Genomic DNA, 19,967 nt, shown 5'->3' with positions numbered 1-19,967 from the left:
GTTTTCTCCTATCCTGTATTTGGCTTGTCTTTTACTCCTCAGATAATTATAAGGAAGCAACACGGAAATAGATGGAATGCTGGGTTTGGAGAAGAAGGATCTCCATTCAAATCTCAACCCAGATCTTTATTAGATGATTGCCTTTGGCCACATACCTCTATATGCCTTAGGCAACACTATTTTCACAATCCCCGTAATGGACAAGGGTAAGAGGACTTCTTTACAATGATAAGTCATAGGTCCTACTTGTAGCCATATGTCTTTACTTTTCATTCATAACAAATTTCAATTAAATCTATAAAAATTGAAGTAGGCATGAATACATTTTTCATCCATTTGAAAGGTTCATGGGGCCTTTGGAATCCATCAACAAACCTGGTCAATAGCTTGTCTGTTAGTGTTTAATTGTTTCATCCTCTAACTCTTCATCACCCTATTTGGGGTTCTCTTGGCAAAGATACTGGAATGGTTTGCATTTTCCTTCTTCAGCTCATTTCACAAATGAAGAAACTGAGGCAAACAGGGTAAGTGATTTTTTCAAGGGTCACATAGCTAGTAAGTATCTAAGACTAACTTTGACCTCAGGAACATGATTCTTCCTGGCTCTAGGTGAAGAATTCTATTTGTGCCACCAGGCTGTTCTTATCTTGTATTTAGCTGAAGGGAATTAAGGTTAAGAATTAAAGGTTAAGGTAAAGAGAATTAAGGTGAAAAAAGAATGTAGGTAGGGCTGTGTATAGCATGGTAAGCCAGCTTGGAATTCTGTATTTCAGTAACAAGTTAGTTTACTAGCAGTGAACGCAATGGAAATTCATGGGGATTTCAAGAAGAAAAAAAAATCCAGTGACTAGAAAGTAGTGAGTGTTTCCTAAATTTGAATTTACTCCTACCAGGAACTCAGTATGTACAAAGGGAGAATGCACCGTGGGCTGGGTGAAGGTGACTTCTAAAACAATATTCTTGATATAAATGCTTAATAGATGCAATTAAGTACAGCTAAGTTTCTACACCATTAACACAAGGTTACTCATAGAACCCTGGGTAGTAATAGCAGCTGGCCTTTGGACAATTGGCCCACCAATGGGAGTGGAGATTGGAGAAATATCTCCAAAAGAGGTGCTACACTATGCTATGTGTCCCCTGGGAATACAATGACTCATATAAGCAAAAATGTCCCTGATTTCAAAGAGATTGTAATATACTCAATGCATACAACAGGTAAACAGAGGAGTGAGTAGATATTAACATGAGAAAAGAAAGAGAACATGCTACTGGGGCAATCAGGAAAGGTACATTCAAGGAAGTAGCACTTAAGCTAAACCAATGAAGAAGATTCTGAGAGCTAGAAACTGATTTAGGACTTAAATAGGTCATCAGGAAATAGCTAGAGACATATAAATGGAATGATGGACTTGGGAACTGATGGAGTCTGAATACAGATTGAAGCATAACATTATTTAATATCTTCCATGAGTTTTTCTTTAGTGTAAGCGAGGTATGTCTTTCACAACATGATGAACATGGAAATATGTATTGTATGATAGCACATGTACAATCTATATCATATTACTTGCTGTCTGGGGGAGGGGAAAGGAATGGGAGAGGACATGGAGAGCAAAATGTCAAAAAATGTTATTGAAAGTTGTATTCCTAGAGACAGGAGGTCCTAGGTTCAAATCTGGCCTCAGACACTTCCCAGCTGTGTGACCCTGGGCAAGTCACTTGACCCCCATTGCCTACCCTTACCACTCTTCCACCTATGAGTCAATGCACAGAAGTTAAGGGTTTAAAATTAAAAAAAATAAAAAAAAAGTTGTATTGACCTTTTATCTGGGAAAAAAAATAATGCCCTGTTTGTTACCAGGAGCCATCACTGATACCTCTACTACAGTAGCAGCCTAGAAGAGCCCAACATCTTAGTGCCTTAGAAGATTCTTTTAGGAGTCACTGTGATCCCATGCTAATAATAATAATTCTAATAATAATAATAATAAATAGCATCTGCATAATTTTTTTAGGATTTGCAAAGGGTTTTTCATATGGTATATCATTTGATCCTCATAGTAACCCTTGGAGTTAAATGATATCATCCCCATTTTACAGATGAAGTAACTAAGGCTGAGAGATATTAATTTATTCACTCACATGACCAATAAATGTCTGAGAAAGGATTTTAGCTCAGATCTTCCTAATCCCAAGTCCATCATTCCATACCTTAAGAGGTCATCAAGTCCAAACTTCTCATTCTACAAATGATCAAACTGAGGCCCAGTGAAGTTAAAGGACTAGCCATTGGTCAAAAAGTTAATAAGTGCCTGAGATGGGATTTGAACTGATGTCTGTCCAGCACTCTATCCACTCTACCATGGATATTTTTTGCAAACTGCAACCAAATGAAATATTGTGGTAGGGCCCATGATTAACTTTAATGTTATTTCTTTCGCTTTGTTCAGGCTGTTCCTTTTCTACTTATTTGTTTTTACTATTTGAATGCCCAATGCCTTGAACAACGCTTGGAATATAAAAGTACTACAGAATGAATGCTTGTTCAATGGAACTGAATCTAATTAACTATTGAAGTCACTTTTTTTCTTCTAATTATTACTCCAATTTGCTCCAATCTCATCCCAATCTTCAATAATTGGTCTCATAGACTAGCTATTAAATCCTAAATTTTTTCCAAAAAATTGACAAGAAGACAATGCATTTCCTAACTTTTTTTGTCAAAGTAAAATCTTCTTAACATTCTCCCTGTAGGAGGTGGGTTTTGTACAAGTCTTTCTCTGAATATAAATAGATTATCAATTATGTGATGCAAAAACAGTTTGTCAAAATTGCTAGTAAACAGAGGATATGGGCTCACAGAGAAGGAAAAAGAAACATAAACTCCTGTGTTTGACATTTAAATTGACAGTCTCCAGTCTACCTTTCTAGCACAGCACACATTATTTCCACTTCCATACACTTTATTCTAGCAAAATTATCCTTCTTGTTCTAATGAGCCAACACTATGTGTCCCATCTTCATATTTTTACTCTATTACATCCAAGTTTTTTTTTGTTTTTTTTTTTTAACCCTTGTACTTCGGTGTATTGTCTCATAGGTGGAAGATTGGTAAGGGTGGGCAATGGGGGTCAAGTGACTTGCCCAGGGTCACACAGCTGGGAAGTGGCTGAGGCCGGGTTTGAACCTAGGACCTCCTGTCTCTAGGCCTGACTCTCACTCCACTGAGCTACCCAGCTGCCCCCTACATCCAAGTTTTTAATGGTCAACTTCCTCATCTCTGCCATGCAGAATCTTTAGCTTCCACCAAGTCAGTCTATTTGGAAACTCCTACTTAAGTCTGTCCTGATTCTCTTCCTTACTAGTATGTTTTCCCTCCTCAAGCTATCATGTATGTACTTATTATCCTGTACCAACTGAGTCTTCACTTCTCATTTCTATTTTCTTCAAATAATTTTCACATGGCATGGATTCACGGCCTGTCACCTTGTTGGTTGTTCATCAATGGAATTGTCTAACTTATTAAAGTCTTTATAAAACAGGGTGCCCCAAACCGAGCTGAATGCTTCAGATATGGTCTGAGACAGAACACAGTGTGACCATGATTTCCTGATTCCTGGAATCTCTTCCACTTAGCTTCTCCCAAGGCAACCCAGGCTACCATAATGTTTGTTGGCTGCCTTCTCCTATTATTGACTTGTGTTGGCTGTGGAGGTCATGAAAATCATGCCTCTCCCCATTTACCACTCTATATGTCACATAAATGTTTCTTGAGAACCAGGACTCTCTGCTTGATTGGTTTCGCCTTTATATTCCTAGTAACTCATACCGCGGCTCCTCTCACATTGTCCTTACAGTTGAAATTTTCTTGAATAGAATTGAAATTCCTATTATGGTCTGGCATTTAATCCCCTTTGCAGTCTGTTTCCAACCTATCCTTCTACACTTATTTCACATTATTGATGGTCAAACAAAGTACACTATAGGCTGCTGGCTATTTCCTAAACTGACATTCCATCTTCTACCTTCATGAAATCACATACTCTGTCTTTCAGTATAGAACACAGTTTCCAAATATCCATCCTCCATCTTGCCTTCCTTCTAAGCTGAGTGCAATGATTACCTTTTCCAAGAGGCCCTATTTAACTACTACCCATATCCATCTCTTCCTTTCCAATTACCATATATTTCCTTATCTGAGAGGATATTCTAGAACTTGCTTCATGCCAGGCATTATTTTTTACATTCTGTTTTGTCATTGAATCCCCAGTTCCTAGCACAATGTCTTAGAAATAATTGGATGACTATTTATATGTATTAAATCAAATTGGATTAAAGGGAGGCAGGAAAACAGATATAATGGAAATATTGGCTCTGGAGTCAGCAGACTTGCATTCAAATTCATTGACTATCCTTAAATGATTTGGGGGCCAATAAATTCACTTACATGATCCTGTGTTTCATAAGTAGTTAAAATGAGTGAGTTGGGCTAGCTGGTTTATATGATCCATTCCAGCTGTAGATTTATGGCCCAATGATCCTGTGAACTATTTCCTATCCTAATTTCTGTATTTTAGATATATACATTCATTATTTTTGTAAAGCACCATTCTGGAAAAGAAAGTTTCATCTTTCTGTAAAACTCAATAGCTAGTTATCAGGATCATACACTCACACAGGTTTAGGGCCCAGAGAACATTTGGAAATGACCTAAACTGAATGGAGAAGATTATATGAATTGTCCAAGATCACTTCCTGGCTGAACCAAAACAAAAATCCAGACTACCAGCATCCCAGTTCTCAGTTAATTCTATTGTACCAGCTAAAACCCTATAGTTAATCAAGGTAGAAAATATATTTTAAGCCAGAAGAAGCTTTTGAGAAAATCTAGTTTAGACCCTTCACTCTTTTTTTAAACCCTTACCTTCCATCTTAGAATCAATACTGTGTATTGGTTCCTAGACAGAAGAGTGATAAGGGCTAGCAATGGGGGTTAAGGGACTTGTATAGGCAACACAGCCAGAAGTGTCTGAGGCCAGATTGGAACCAGGTCTTTTCATCTCTCTGCCTGGCTCTCAATCCACTGAGCTACCTAGCTGCCCCTATCTCTTCACTCTTCTTAGTCACTGATAAGTGAGCTCTGGGAGGCAAGATGATGTGTTCCAAAATGATACAGTGTATAAAAGAGCTGGGATTGGACAGGTTCTCTGACTCCAAACCCAGGGAAGTTCCCTACTCTGAGAATTATTTTACAGTATACTTTAAAGGATGATGTATCTTCATAACCATGACTTAGCATTTTTTTTATCAAAATAGGTGGTATTTTGAGTAGCAGAAACAGAGCTATAAAAAAGGAAGCCTGCTCTCCTCTCATTGTCTATAAATTCTTCCTCTCCTTAATTTCAAGATTTATAGGCACATGATACATCTTCTCCTGGCATATGAAAGTCTATTTATGCAGAACACCTTCCACAGGGAATTTCCTTTACTGATTATTCCATCTCCAGAACACAATTTGAGCAATTTTTTTTCATGTATACAGAGCCGTTATTGAAACCTTCACAAAGAGAGGCCGTTTGTCCTCATGCCTTCTCCTGAAGACAATATGAGGTATGTAAAGAAGGTGTAGCACAAACCCATGGTGCTATGCAAATCTACAGTTTCTCCAGGATTAGGTGTGCATTCCTGACATCTTTATTTTGGTAAATATTCTGGATGTTCCAGACACCAATGGACAAATTATGCATTCCTCTGGAGAGAAACCCCACCCTCCTATGCTGCACATATGGAGTTGTGTTTGCTCCATTGTGTTTTACTGCACTGAATAGCTTTGAACTTTATTGTATTGTATCAGAAGGTATTTTTTTACCCTGATCTTTGATTTCATTTATATAATGAATTCTCCCTACCAAAAAAATCACTTTATCAATAAAGATCGGCAAATACTCTATAAATAAAAACTAGAAATTTGCCTGGGAGAATTGAGAGACTAAATGATAAGTTTGGGTTCACAGGCAGAACCTGAATCAAAGTCTTCTAGACTAATGTTGGCTCTCTTGCTCCCATACTCCTCTGGATTCATCTACAATAAGAGTCTAACACATAGGTGTCATAGAAATACTGTCAACCTGCAGAGCACTTTCAGAGCTACAGTGTACTCCTTGATCTGTCACTATAGAGACCGAGTCCAAATAACTGGAAATACCATTGTAGAGGCAAAGAAATAATGATTTATTAAACTATTCTTCCTGGACTTCATTACCAGTTCTTGGAACACAATTCCAATTTGAAACTTGCTGTTAAAATTTCAATCAAATTTCACCAATGGAATTTCCCAGTTTTCCAACAAAAAATTACATTTTAGTCATGGGTTTCTTCAATTAATTTCATATGTTTTAAGATATGGATATATTCTCTACATATTAATATATAACATATAAATATAATATATGTCCAAAAGCATGCTTCTCCCCAGCTGACCTTTACACAGGGATTTCAGACATTAAAGCTAGACTATCTCATTTTCTTGAGTCTTTTTTTTAATAACCATTAAATGGAATGAGTCCAAAGAATCATTAAGGCTAAAGTATTTCTTTTTGTTCTCTTCTCATTCATAACCCTTCCATATATGCTTCACAGTTTAGATTGTTGGTCTACTTGCCGTTTCCTCAAACATGACACTCCATCTTATATGTCCTGCCTCTGTTCTGGCTATTCTTCATACCTAGAAATGTTCTCCCTCCTCACTTCTACCACTTAGCATCTCTAGCTTCTTTCAAGACTGAACTCAAAGAGAACTTTCTACAAGAAGCATTTCCTGGCCACAGTCCCTCTTCCTAATCCCTGTACAACTACATGAACTTTCATTTCCTTTTTAAAAACATTATCATCTGTTTTAGAATCTATACCAGTGATTCCCAAAGTGGATGCCACTGCCCCATGGTGGGTGTTTCAGTGATCCAGAGGGGCAGTGATGACCACAGGTACATTTATCTTTCCTATTAATTGCTATTAATTTTTTAAATTAATTTCCAGGGGGAGCTAAGTAATATTTTTTCTGGAAAGGGGGCAGTAAGCCAAAAAAGTTTGGGAGCGACTGATCTATACTGAGTATTTGTACCAAGGCAAAAGAGTGGGAAGGATTAGGTAATTGGAGTAAAATGATTTGCCCAGGGCCACACAGGGAAGAAGTGTTGGAAGCCAAATTTGACCCAAGCATCTCCTGTCTCTAGGCCTGGTTCTTTATCCACTGAGTCACCTCTCCTTCTAAAGTCACTTTCCATATGCTTTCTTTATTTTATTTTATTTTATTTTATTTTATTTTATTTTATTTTATTTTATTTTTAAACCCTTACCTTCCATCTTGGAGTCAATACTGTGTATTGGCTCCAAGGAAGAAGAGTGGTAAGGGTAGGCAATGGGGTTCAAGTGACTTGCCCAGGGTCACACAGCTGGGCCATATGCTTTCTTTATATTTTATAGGTACAGTTTCATGCACTAGTCATCTCTCCCATTAGAACTTAAGCTCCTTGGATCAGAGATTATTTTCTGATTATATTTGTAACTCAAGCAATTAACAGTTCTTGGTGCATGACAAGTATTTTAAAATGTCCTTTGCTTGAAAAATTAAAGAAACAATATCTATTATGCAATTTAAAGCCTTAGGAAAAATACTAATTTTAAGCTAATTTAACCAAAATCAATATTCTTTTCCTCCACCAACTTACTGATTTGAACAAATTTAGCATAGAGCTTCACGTATCTAGTTTTATTTAAGTAGCTAGGTGGTGCATTGGGTAGTGTTGGCCCTGGAGTCAGGAAAACCTGGATTGAAATCCACTTTCCAACACTTACTATCTCTATATGATCCTGGGTAACTCTCTCAACCCCAATTTGCCTTATTTTCCTCATTTGTAAAATGGGATAATAATAGAACATTCTTCTCAGAGTTATTGTGAGGACTAAATGAAATTTTAAAAAATAATTAATTTACTTAGCACTGGGCCAGGCACATAGTAAGTGTTATACAAATGTCTTTTATCATGATCACAGCCATTATGCAGGTCAAGTAACATAATTTTTAATAATTACCATTTAATGGTAAACATTTTAAATCATGTCATGTTGGAATTTCCATACTAAATGACTAACAGGAAAACATCATTTCTACATTAATTTCAAGAATGACAGGGAAACAATGTGATATAATGGTAGAGAAAAATGGTTTGGAAATTAGGAGATAGGTTTTAGTCTTCATTTCAAAGTATAAATCCATCCTACCTAATTAGATCAGTATGAATTATACTGAATTGGTAGTAAGGATTTAGACAAGTCAGGTAAGTACCACAAATCATAAATTATACTTTGAAAACACACTTGGAGAATTGACAGATTCAGTAAATATTGTTTCTTTGACTTTCATCTAAAGAAAAAAATATCAGACATAAATACAAGTTGGGCTGAGCAATATTTTTTGCCAATACCAAGGCCAATTTCTGAGATATACTTTAAAAATTTTTTTCCCTCCTAGGCAGTCCTAGGTGATGTCAGCAGGATGATGTTGAAGATGTAACACACTGATTTGCTCAAGATGACCCTAGGCCTTAGAACATTCCCTACAATGAACAATTGGGACTGTTTGCGATTAAATCTAGCTATTTTCTGCTCCACAAGACAACTGGATATCATGAATCTAACTGGGAGAAAAAAATAAAATAATTTCGGGCATATCTAGAAATGAGTACTTGTATGATATTCAATTCACTTAAATTAAATAAAAAAATTATTAAGTACCTGCTATGAGCTAGGAATTCTAAAGTGGAAAAGGATCTTAGAGAGAATCTCATAAAATTCCCTCATTTTACAGTTGAGGGAGAGTATGTTCAGGAAGCTTTTAGGAGCTTACATCAGATATAGGACACTAGCAAAGGCATGGAGGTTGGAAATAAAATGTATGCATAAGAAAGAGGAAAGATTATAGTTTTTCTTGGATGATATCCTTCACGTGTTTAAAAAAAATTTGAATCAGCTTGAAAATCTGGTATTACATTACTTTGTGAAGAGTTGTAAATACCTGTTTCACAGAGGCAGTGTGCCAAAATGGAAAGAGAACCCAACAATCAAGGAACTGATCCTATATCTTATATGCATGTATACCATTTCCCTTATATAATTTAATTTTCTTGATATCAGTGAAAGTTTTATTATTTATGTCCCCTCTAGATTCTAATGAGCAAGTAAGTGAAGCAGTGGTTAGAGTGTTGGTCCTGGCATCAGGAAGACTCACCTTTGTGAATTTGAATGTGGCTACCCACACTTACTAGACGTGTGACCCTGGGCAAGGTACTTAACACTGTTTGCCTCAGTTCCTCATCTGTAAAATGATTTAGAGAAGGAAATGGCAAACTACTCTAATGTGTTTGCCAAGAAAATCCCAAATGGAGTCACAGTTGGACATGACTAAAATGACTGAACACAAAATTGCACTGGGAAGATTATTGGTGGATGCACTCTAAGGTATACCAGATACCGAAAGGGAATGATGTAAGCGGACTTACATCACCTGGAGCCATAGATACCAACATTTAATAGAATTTCAAATATATATTCCTTCAAAACAGAGAAGTTGAGAGGAGATAAGCATGGGAGAATCACCCAGGTAGGATTTAGATCTCATAATCTGATCATTCTAGATGCAATAAGAATGAGGCCCTTTGCTGCTATGGGAATCAATCTCTGGCTGGCTGTCTTTTCCCCCAAATTCCCAGAAAGGTTATCTGGAGTCTGGTAAGGGTATATTTGTTCAATTTGAAAAGTGATAGAGGATATGGAATCTAACTCTATAGCATATGGGACTCCCTTCTTTGATCAAATAAAGATGCTACTATTGGTCATTCCAAGTCCAGCCTTGACTTACCTTTGTTAAAATCAACCTCCATATGCTATCTAGTATAGAAAAATTTATTTCTTTGCTACCATGCTTGAACCTTTATCCTCTATCTCTAAGACTTTGAGCACTGTTCATCAGTGGAATTCACTCTCTTCACCTGTCTCTTAAGAAAATTTGCTTTCTTCAAAGATGGATCTAAAGCTCCAACTCATACCTTTTCCTTATTCCCCTTTCCAGTTTCTTGTGGCTTTGAACCCTAGTTCTCCTCTTTATTTTGGATCTCTAAATAATAAATATGTGTTGTTTCTTTCATAAAATGTGATCTTCTTTAAGTCAAGGGAAAATTATATAATATTATTTTCCCTACATATTCTCCCAACCAAATCATTGACAGTAAATAGAGGTCTTTGTCCTGAAACCAGAAAGAGTCATTTTGTGAGTTTGAATCTGGTCTCAGAAAATTACTAGCTGGGCAGTCCTGGGGAAGTCACTTAACTATATTTGCCTCAACTTAAAAAAAAGAACAGGAAAAGGAAATGACAAACTATTACAATATTTTGCTAAATAAAATTCCAAATGAGATCATGAAGATTTGGACATAACCAGAATAGGTGAACAAGAAAAATATATCATTCTCTCCCATCTCCCTGGTGCCAAGTATATTAAAGTATGTTAATTAATTAATTAATTAATTAAAGTATGCTGCTTAATTAAAGTATGTTAAATTTAATGGAATAAATGGAATTAGATAATGAAAAAGTAAACTCTGAAAGCATTATTGTTTATCCTGTCTCCATGAAAAAAAATATGTTGGGTTCTTAGCAGTGCCACCAAAAATGTCATTAAAAAAGATGAGCCTTTAGTTTAGGAAAAAACTTAGTTATTAAAAGTATTGCACAATTTCTTAAAGCAATTCAGTCAACCTGCTGTCTCCCTCTTACTGCTTTTCCCAGACCATTGATCGGTTCAGCATCTGTCCAAGGTATATATACTTTATAAATTGACCATGCAGCTCTATATATGTATTTAGACAATAGGCATGCTTTGCTCACTTGGCTTGTTCTATTTGCCTACTTGGGCCAAGCATTTTTTGAATGATTATGAATTTCATTAGGAAGGTCTACTACTGTGTGGCTTTTGCAGTGCACAAGAAATAGGACATGAATTTTTTTTCCCTTTGGTCTCTACTCTGGGTCTCCTCCACATCAAGGAGAATATCATTGGTGCCCGTGACGCCTTCTTTTGTGCCTTACTTAATATTAATAATCAGAAGTCCATAAAAGTAATACTTATTTTTAAAGCTTTCCAATTTTGTTTTGATATAATTTTTGGGAAAAAACCTATTTGGAAGAGGTTATTTGATTCTTCTTTACTGAATCATTTTTAAATATAAAAAAATATTAAATACCTTGTTTGGGGGATAGATTTGTTCTTCATAATTTTGTAACATTGAATTTTTGATCCTTTGAGATTGTTGTGGGTTATTTTTTCCATTTCCATTGCTGTAGACTCTCTAAGTTTCTTGACTTGGCTTACTTTGCTATGTAACAGTTCATGTAAGACTTTCTATGCTCATAGTCATTGTTTATTAACAGCAGTCACATTCCATTATATTAATGTAGTTCAATTTGCTTAACGATTCCATGATCAATGGGCATCTATTTTATTTCCTTGGTCACCACAAAATGAGCTGTTATAAATATTTTGTAGTATATAGGGACTTTCTTTTTTCAAATCCTATTTCTAACACTAACTGCACATCTCCAAGTCTCAGTTTCCTTCTAGATGAAAGGAGTATGACCATACCAAGCATGTCCAACGAGATTTGCCAAACTTAAAGTACATGTAAATGTTACTTATGATTAATTTTGCCAACAACTGATTTCATGGCATCCATTACTCTATGAAACATTGGCCTCCTTGCTGTTTCTTCTACATGACAAGTTACCTCCAGACTCCATGAGTTTTTTTTTTTTCTTGCTGTCCCCCAATTCTAGAAAAGTCTCCTCATCTGTGCCTCCTGGCTTTCTTCAAGTTTCAACTATAGCCTTACTTTCTTCAATAAGCTTTTCTCAATACTCCATGAAGCTTAATGCCTTCCCTCTGAGATTAGTTTCTATGTTTATGGCATACAAATTCTTTGTACAAAGTAATTTACACATTGTCTTCTCCATTAGATCATGAGCTTCTTGAGAGCAGGAGCTCTTTACTCACCCTATTTTCTCTCCCCAGCATTTAGAAGAGGATTTAATACATTAAAAGCCCTTAATAAAGGTTTATTGACTGACTGAAGATTATATATATATATATATAAATACATATATAAATATCAATCCTGAAAGATCTATTTGGCCCAAGCCTCATTATCCTCTTTTAATATCAGATGGGGAAACCATGTCCCAGGGATATTGTGTGGTTTGCCAGCAGTGATCAGAGAGTTAGGATCTGATCTAGAATTTGAAGGCAGGCTTTCTAAGGTGAAGTTCAGACATCTTTTGACTCTGCTAAACTGCTCCTGTATAATAGAGCATGTAGGAAAACAGAAGAAATAAACTCTGAGAACTTAAATTTTAAAAGAAATGCAGCAATACCTGATAAATAGTGGGGAGGCATTAGAGTCAAGAGGGTTCAAGTCCTATTCCTGGCCTTTACTTCTCAGGTACCTCTGTGTAACTCACTAAACCTTTCAATGTTTCGTGACATGTTTCTAAGACTAGGTACTACATATTGGAGGACAATCTGTGGAAACATCTTTTACAAATATTATGGTTTAATTAAACAACTGATTAGCATTTGATCTAAGCATAGACTATTAACTTAGAGGCATTTTTGAAGGACTAAGTCTGGAATCATAGAGTTGTAGGCAGAAGGAATATAATTACTATTTCTATATACATAACCTCATTTTGTCAGTGAGAATTGCTGGAAGTTGTTTTTGTTTTTGTTTTTCATAGCCAAGAGGAGAGGTTAAAGATCCCAAAAGGTGGGAGTCATGGTAATGTACTTAAGCCCAGGAAATGTTGAGAGGAGCTTGAGTGTCTTGGGTACAGATGAGTTCCAATGGTGAGCACCAATATCAAATGAAACATGCTGCTAGCTGAAATGCATTCAAATCTTTTGCAATTGGGGAGTCCTATAAGATTCACTATCCTTTTAAGGAGTGATCTACTTGAAAAAAATTGGTATTTTACAGAATGAATCTGTCTTACTACAATCCAATTTCTACTTTCTCTCGTGTCCTTGACTATTTCATGGTAAAATTCCATCCATTGTCCTTGGAGTCTCCTATGTTACTATTATTTGAAGTTTGCTGTCTCTAGTTTTCTACTGGTTTCGTCTGTATACAATAAGCTATATTATTTGCGTCTGACAAGTGTTTTCTAGAGAAGCTAAGAAGAGAAATGCAATGGGGAAGAAACAAAGGAAATTAATAAAATTAATTTTTATATTTCTTAAAGAGAAAAAAAGTAAGGCAATATTAAGTGTCCATTTTTCATCTGAAGCTCTACTTGGCTCATACTTCAGAATATACCCTCACTGGCTCCACATAAAGCTCATCATCTGAAAACTCATCACCAGGCACATTATCTCAGGTATGATACTTAACACCTCCACTCATCTTCAGTTGTCTGTCTCTTCTGATGAGAAGATTGGAAGACAAAACATTTAATGTTTCTCAAAGCCTTCCTTTATAGAAGGCTCAGAGAATTCCCAGTCATTCAATTTTCCATCAACAATTTTGTTTAGTTTTGATTTCATTGGAACACCACATCCCTTGGTTCCTCTGCCATCCCTCAAGCTTCATTCCCCTTTAAATTATGAGCTCCTTGAGAGCACGGACTGTCTCTTTTTCTTCTTTGTATCCCCACAGCTGAGTGACATGTCAGGCATATGATAGACACTTGAAAATATTCATTGAATAAAGTGTAGAAGAGGTCTCTACACACACCTATTTAAATATGTATGTATAAACGTATATATGTATGTATATCCACAAGCACATATATGAACACATGCTAACAAAGAGTTACAATTGACTGAGATTAATGAACATGTATTTCTATACATACACATGTATAAAGAAAGATGCATCTATAGGTAGATAGATGCGTCTATAGATCTGTCTATCTGTCTGTCTCTCTCTCTATCTATCTATGTGAAATCCTTCTCCGCACATCTGTAATTACATTTGCATGGGGACTTATAGGAGAGGAAACGCTTTCTTCAAAAGCAGATTAGTAACTATTCTGCAAACTTATATTCTTAGAAAGTTGCCTAGGGTTAGAGGTTAAGTATTCTGTTCAGAATCAGACATTACTAAGTGACAGAGAAGGTACATGAACTGAGGTCTTCCTAACATTAAAAAAAATATTCTCATTACTATGCTGTTTCCCTTTTAAAAATTATGTAGCTTTTTTTTTTAAAAAATGCTCTATTTATACTGATTTTATCCTTAAAAATGAATAAAATAAATCATAGCCTGAATACTTCTAAAATAAAGCAACATCAGATGTAGGAAAATTAACAAAGAACAGGGTTATGTACTGGGAGGAAAATCAACATTCCTGAATGATTTTTAAAATGCAGTAACCTTCCCAAACACCTTTGTCCTTGGATATGTCTGTCCAAGTCATTTTTCTGCATGTATGCTATCTTTGGCTTACCTTTACTATCACCATGACAGTGGCAATGCCTGGGGGCATGGTTCCTCCAATATCAAAAGCCTCCACAAGAAAAGTGATGTAGGCTTCATTCTCTGGAAATGACTCATAATCCAAACTCTCCAAAAGAGACAATTCTCCTGTGAAAGGATGCAGGGCAAATAAATGTTTCACTTCTGGGCTTCGAATCCGGTAGGAAACAATGGCACCAAGGTCAACATCAGTTGCCTGTAATGAGACAATTAAGAAAGAGTTTAGATTGGAAGAGTTCTTAAAACTGATGAAGCAGATGCAGGGTCAACTCAAGTAGGTCTATTATAGTGATATGGATGCTTCGGACTTTTTGAAGATTCTTCACAATCATTCATCCATTCATTCATTTATAAATCACTTACTTAACATGTTCCAGGCAGCATGCTAGATGCCAAGAAACCCAAAGGATTAACCCCAATGACAAAACAGTCGCAGTATCCAAGAAATAGTATATTACTAAGAAATGTGTTGTTACCAATAAAATTAACTAAACTTCCCTACAAATAATCCCCAAAATATTCTAGTGGAAATACTATGAAATATGCAACCATCAGGTTTTTTTTTCTTTTTTGAATATGTATAATTTCCTTTAAACCATAATTTATTCAGTTAAATTCTATATACCTTCATTAGATGCCCTCTATATGGATTAGGGATATAAAGACGAAAAGGAAATAAGAACTGCCTTGGAGGATTTTATATTATTGGAATGGCCATGCACATAGTTATGTCAGAACAATATTTATTCAAAATAAATATAAGCAAAGAAGAGGACTAGAGAGATTAGAAAATGTATATTGTGGGAGGTGGTACTTGTACTGAAAGTAGCTACAAAATCAGAGGGAGGGGCAGGGAAGGAGAAAATAATTATATGTTCTCATCCCACAAATTCCAATTCAATATATCAGAGAATAATAGTTACAAATAGGGATAAATGAAAATAAATAAGTTATTCTGATATCTATGCATATATCTATCTGTACACATACACACAGATATATATCTATATGTAGATATATGTCTGTGTTATAATGTAAGTAAGCTCCTTACTATTGGGAATTATTTCATTCTTTGTACTTGGATTGCCACAGTACATAACACATAGTAGGTAATTAATCTTTTATTGATTAATATAGTCAAACTCCAGAGTTCTTTTCTAACCATATGGGATCTTTTGACAAATTTCAGCAGGAAAAGTGAGTTATAACCAAATTATCTAGGGGCATGTGGGCCTAATAAAGTTGAGAAGATTAAATTGAATCTGAATTATTTTCTATTGATTCTATATGCAATTAATTGTTTTTGTCCTGAAACTGCCTAAGTCATGTCTCTTTGACTATGAATTTACTATAGAAATTCAACTAGCATATTATAAGTTAAGTTCAGCAATCCACATCTCCTGATAATCACTATTCCTTTTTTGCCTCAAGACATTTTTTTGGTCCTTCAGGGATGTAGGTAGATATCAATAGGTTGAGTGTAGTATCCGTGTACCACCAAGATATCCTTCAAGGATTTCTTGTTTGGTATCCAAAGAAGTCTACCCTGCTATACTGTAACACATTAGGTCAGGAAGAAAGGAGAGTGGCACTGTTAACCCCTTATTTCTAACTTCCAAGCAATCCTATTGTTCAGGTAAGTATCCAATCATGTTTTCTTTAACCCACTGATATCACCTACCCTGCAATGTTCTTTGTTCTCACCTTATAAAATTAGTTATTTCTTCTTTTTTTGGGTGGGGGGGTCTTTGGCACAAATTGAGGTTAGTCATTTCCCCCTCTATTAACAGGTTTGGTGCTTTATAAATAAGCAATTATCTTACTCATAGAAAATGTGCCTCAGTCTAACTTTATTGAATTTTAGTAATGTGTGTTTGGAATTCAGGGAGGTGCCATTTAAAAGTATGTTACAAAGTTCCTGTGGACACATAGGGACTTTGAGACTACATTCAGATCCAGCAAAGGAAAAGGACCAACCCTTTTTTGCTGGACCTCAGGGGGAAATGTGTATTTGGAATTCAGGGAGGTGCCATTTAAAAGTATCTTACAAACTTCCTGTGGACATGTGGGGACTTTGAGACTACATTAGCCATGATCCAATGGGTTTCCAGTTTCCAGTTTTGGACATGGGGACTTCAGACATACAAGGAAGCTTAAATTCGGAGGGTGGCCTGGAGATGGCTGGTTTGTTACCTGAGTGGGCTCCCGGGAGAGAGAGAGTAGTAGGGAAGGTATGGAAGAAAATGGAAGGGGTGCCAGAGATTCCTTACAGGCGCGTGGTCAATTTATATCTATCAGCATGGCAATTAAAAATATTAATTTCTCTTATACTATCAGTCTTTATCATTTTTAATCATAACAGTTGTGAAAAAGTAAAATTCCTTTGACATACCTCTATTTGAAGGAAGGTGGTTCCCACTGGAAGATTCTCTTCAACAACAACTGTGTAGGTAGAATTGGTGAAAACAGGGCTATTGTCATCAATATCCAAGACCCTTATGGCCAAAGTTAAAGTAGAATACCGAGGATGCACAGCTCCATCTGTTGCCACAACAACGAGCTCATAGTAATCTCTTACTTCCCGGTTGAGCTTGACTCTTGTGTAAATAGTCCCATTGGAAGAGATCCAAAAAAGATTGTTGAAATTTCTGAGACTATAATGTACCTGACCATTTATACCAGCATCTGGATCTGTGGCCTGAATGAAATGAGAAATGAGATTAAAATAATTTCACAATTGATCCTACTTAAAAATTATATTCAAGAAAAATATTATTTTAATTGTTCTATTTTATTTTTGATTGGAAGTTCATTGAACTATTCATGAGCTTTTCCTTCATTGTTGATTAGCATGAAATTTTTGCGCTAATTCCTGAGTTTGGTAGTTTTGTCCCTTACTAGAAAGTGTAGTGACACCCTATTCCTGGGGCCTCACCGCATTGATGCTGGAGACTACAGACAAACTATTAGTTTAGGCTAATGCAATTCAGAATTCTCAATTTCATGAGATCCATTAGTCTCTGCCTCCCCTGGTAACCAAGATTATAGATAGCTGTATAGTACCATACTTGATGAAAAAATATAAAGGAAAGGTAAGGCTATATTTAACATAACATTGATGAGCCTTGGGAAAAGGTTCATGTTACTGTAGACAAGTATCTTTCTATTCACAAATTCATTATTATAAGAGAAAATTAAAGAGAATAAATATAATTTCAATTACACTAATATTCATTATAATAAAGGCAATAGGTTGAATAGAGAATGATGGTCTCTGAATTTCATTCCTCAGGGATAATAATGAATTTTAATTGGGATATAAGCTAAATGACATGTTCATTCTTTACTACTTATTTAAATTGTTATTCCATTTTCTTTATGTCCCCAGAATGAATTCATATCAGAATCAGTACTATATTCCAAAATGGTCTTTAAAATGCAAAACATCAAAGAAATGAGAGTCAAATGAATTTTGGAGTTGTGTGGGACTCTAATGGCTGTCCAATTCAAACCTTTCTCAAATATAAATTTCTACTCTAACACTCCCAATGAGTGGCCATCCTTTCCTCAAATTCTAATGAAGGAAACCCTCTACATTAGAGGTAAACAATCTATTTCACTTCAGTATGATAATAATCATTAGAGCATTTTTCCTTACATCAAGTCTAAAACTTCCTCTTCATAGCTTCCATCCTTTATTTCTGGTTTTATCTTCTCTGATCAAGCAAAACAGGCCAAATCTTTCTTTCCCATAGCAAACTATGTGCCATCTATATTGTAAATTCCAGAAGGGTAAGCATCATCCCATCTCACTCATCTCCTAAAAGAGGTCTCATCTCTAGGCTAGGTGTAAGATGATGGAGTTTTGCTTAGAGAAGTTTTATTTGGTTATTCAATTATAGAAAGTTTGCAATCTATAGCAAGAGGAACATAAATATATATATGAAATCACAGATCCCTGAACTGTGCAAGTATTCCTTGATAATTAACATTAGTGATAGAGTATTTTAAAATAATAGTAGTCTATAAAGAAGCTTTAAGGTAATTGGTATTAAAACTACACACCATAGGAAACAAAACACATTATCAAAAAATATCCCACTGTTTTTCATTGTAAATGTTTGAAAAACAGCTGAAATGGGACAAGCCATAATTTACTGTTGAAATAAACCTTTCCAGACAATACTTACAATGATTTATTCAAGGAGATTCACTACCTGCCTTTGATCTCTCCCTCTCCAATTTTAGAGCTATCTAGTCTCAAACATATTTATGCATCTATTTTTTCCATGCAATTTCCCTGAAAGCTTAATGTAAGGAGAAAATCCTTGAGATTAAAAGAATTTTTATCTTTATGAATTTACCAAATGTCTTTTCAGGAACAATAAAGCTTGCTCTTCAGATACCTTCCTTGGATTCTTCCTCTCTATGTTTCTCTTCCTAAATACTAAATACTGAGCTTTGCTGGAAAGAATATCCTATTAACATTTCGTGATGATTGTCTGGCTATTCTAACTGTTTATAATGTAAATTAAAAGGAAATGTCAGGGAATGAAAAAAGTGAAGGAAGATGAAGGGAGCAAGAAGCAGAGAGAAAAACACAGGAAAAGGGAGATAAGGGAAAAGACAGAAAGGGATGTTTGAGAATATATGAGAACTACAAAATCTGCCTCTTTCAAACAACTTCTGCATTCTTATCTATATCATAAAACTTTATTGTATTTGTTGGAGAATATTTGTGAGAGATTTAGTTGTGCCCTGTTTGGACACAAAATTTTACCACCCTTCTTATCATCCCTCCCATCAGTATAAATCACCTCTATTCTATACACGTAAGGTTGCTCGTAAATCATGTATATTCTATGCAAGTTCCTGTTTATTCAATTATTTATATTTTTAGCATATATGTAATGCATATATATGCAGCTAGGTGGTTCAGTGGATAGAGTGGCAGGTCTGAATTCAGGGAGACTCTTCTTCCTCAGTTTTAATCTGACCTCAGACATGTATCAGCTATGTGACCCTTGGCAAGCCATTTAATATTGTTTGCCTCAGTTTCCTCATCTGTAAAATGAGCTGGAAAAGTAAATGGCAAATCACTTCAGTATCTTTGATAAGAAATCCCAAACCTGGGTCAGGAAGGGTCAGATATGACTAAAATAATTGAAAAACAACATATAGCTAAAATGCAAGGAAAACTTTCATATGCTAGTGGACTATAAGCTCCATAAATACAAAGATCAAATCTTATCTTCCCATCCATTTTGTCCTTTACACTAAACACATTTAGAAATTGTTCACTGAGAGGCATTATGGTGTACAGTGATCTCTCACCTGTTCCGGGAGTTACATTCCAGAGACCCCTGCAATATGTGAAAATCC

General features: G+C 35.6%; 1 protein-coding gene across 1 annotated transcript in view; it reads right to left on the bottom strand.

Moving 5' to 3' along the window:
- The window catches only part of PCDH15 (protocadherin related 15), a 660,961-nt gene that overhangs the window by 220,365 nt on the left and 420,629 nt on the right, over window positions 1-19,967 (bottom strand). The window contains exons 17-18 of the mRNA XM_044660331.1: window positions 16,978-17,283; window positions 14,557-14,781 (exon numbers count right to left, since the gene is read on the bottom strand). Coding sequence (XP_044516266.1) covers window positions 14,557-14,781; window positions 16,978-17,283 — 531 coding nt within the window. The remainder of the gene's footprint in view (window positions 1-14,556; window positions 14,782-16,977; window positions 17,284-19,967) is intronic.

The sequence above is a fragment of the Gracilinanus agilis genome, chromosome 2 (genome assembly GCF_016433145.1).
Source record: "Gracilinanus agilis isolate LMUSP501 chromosome 2, AgileGrace, whole genome shotgun sequence".
Lineage (NCBI taxonomy): Eukaryota > Metazoa > Chordata > Mammalia > Didelphimorphia > Didelphidae > Gracilinanus > Gracilinanus agilis.
This window is presented reverse-complemented; position numbering and strand designations above follow the sequence as displayed.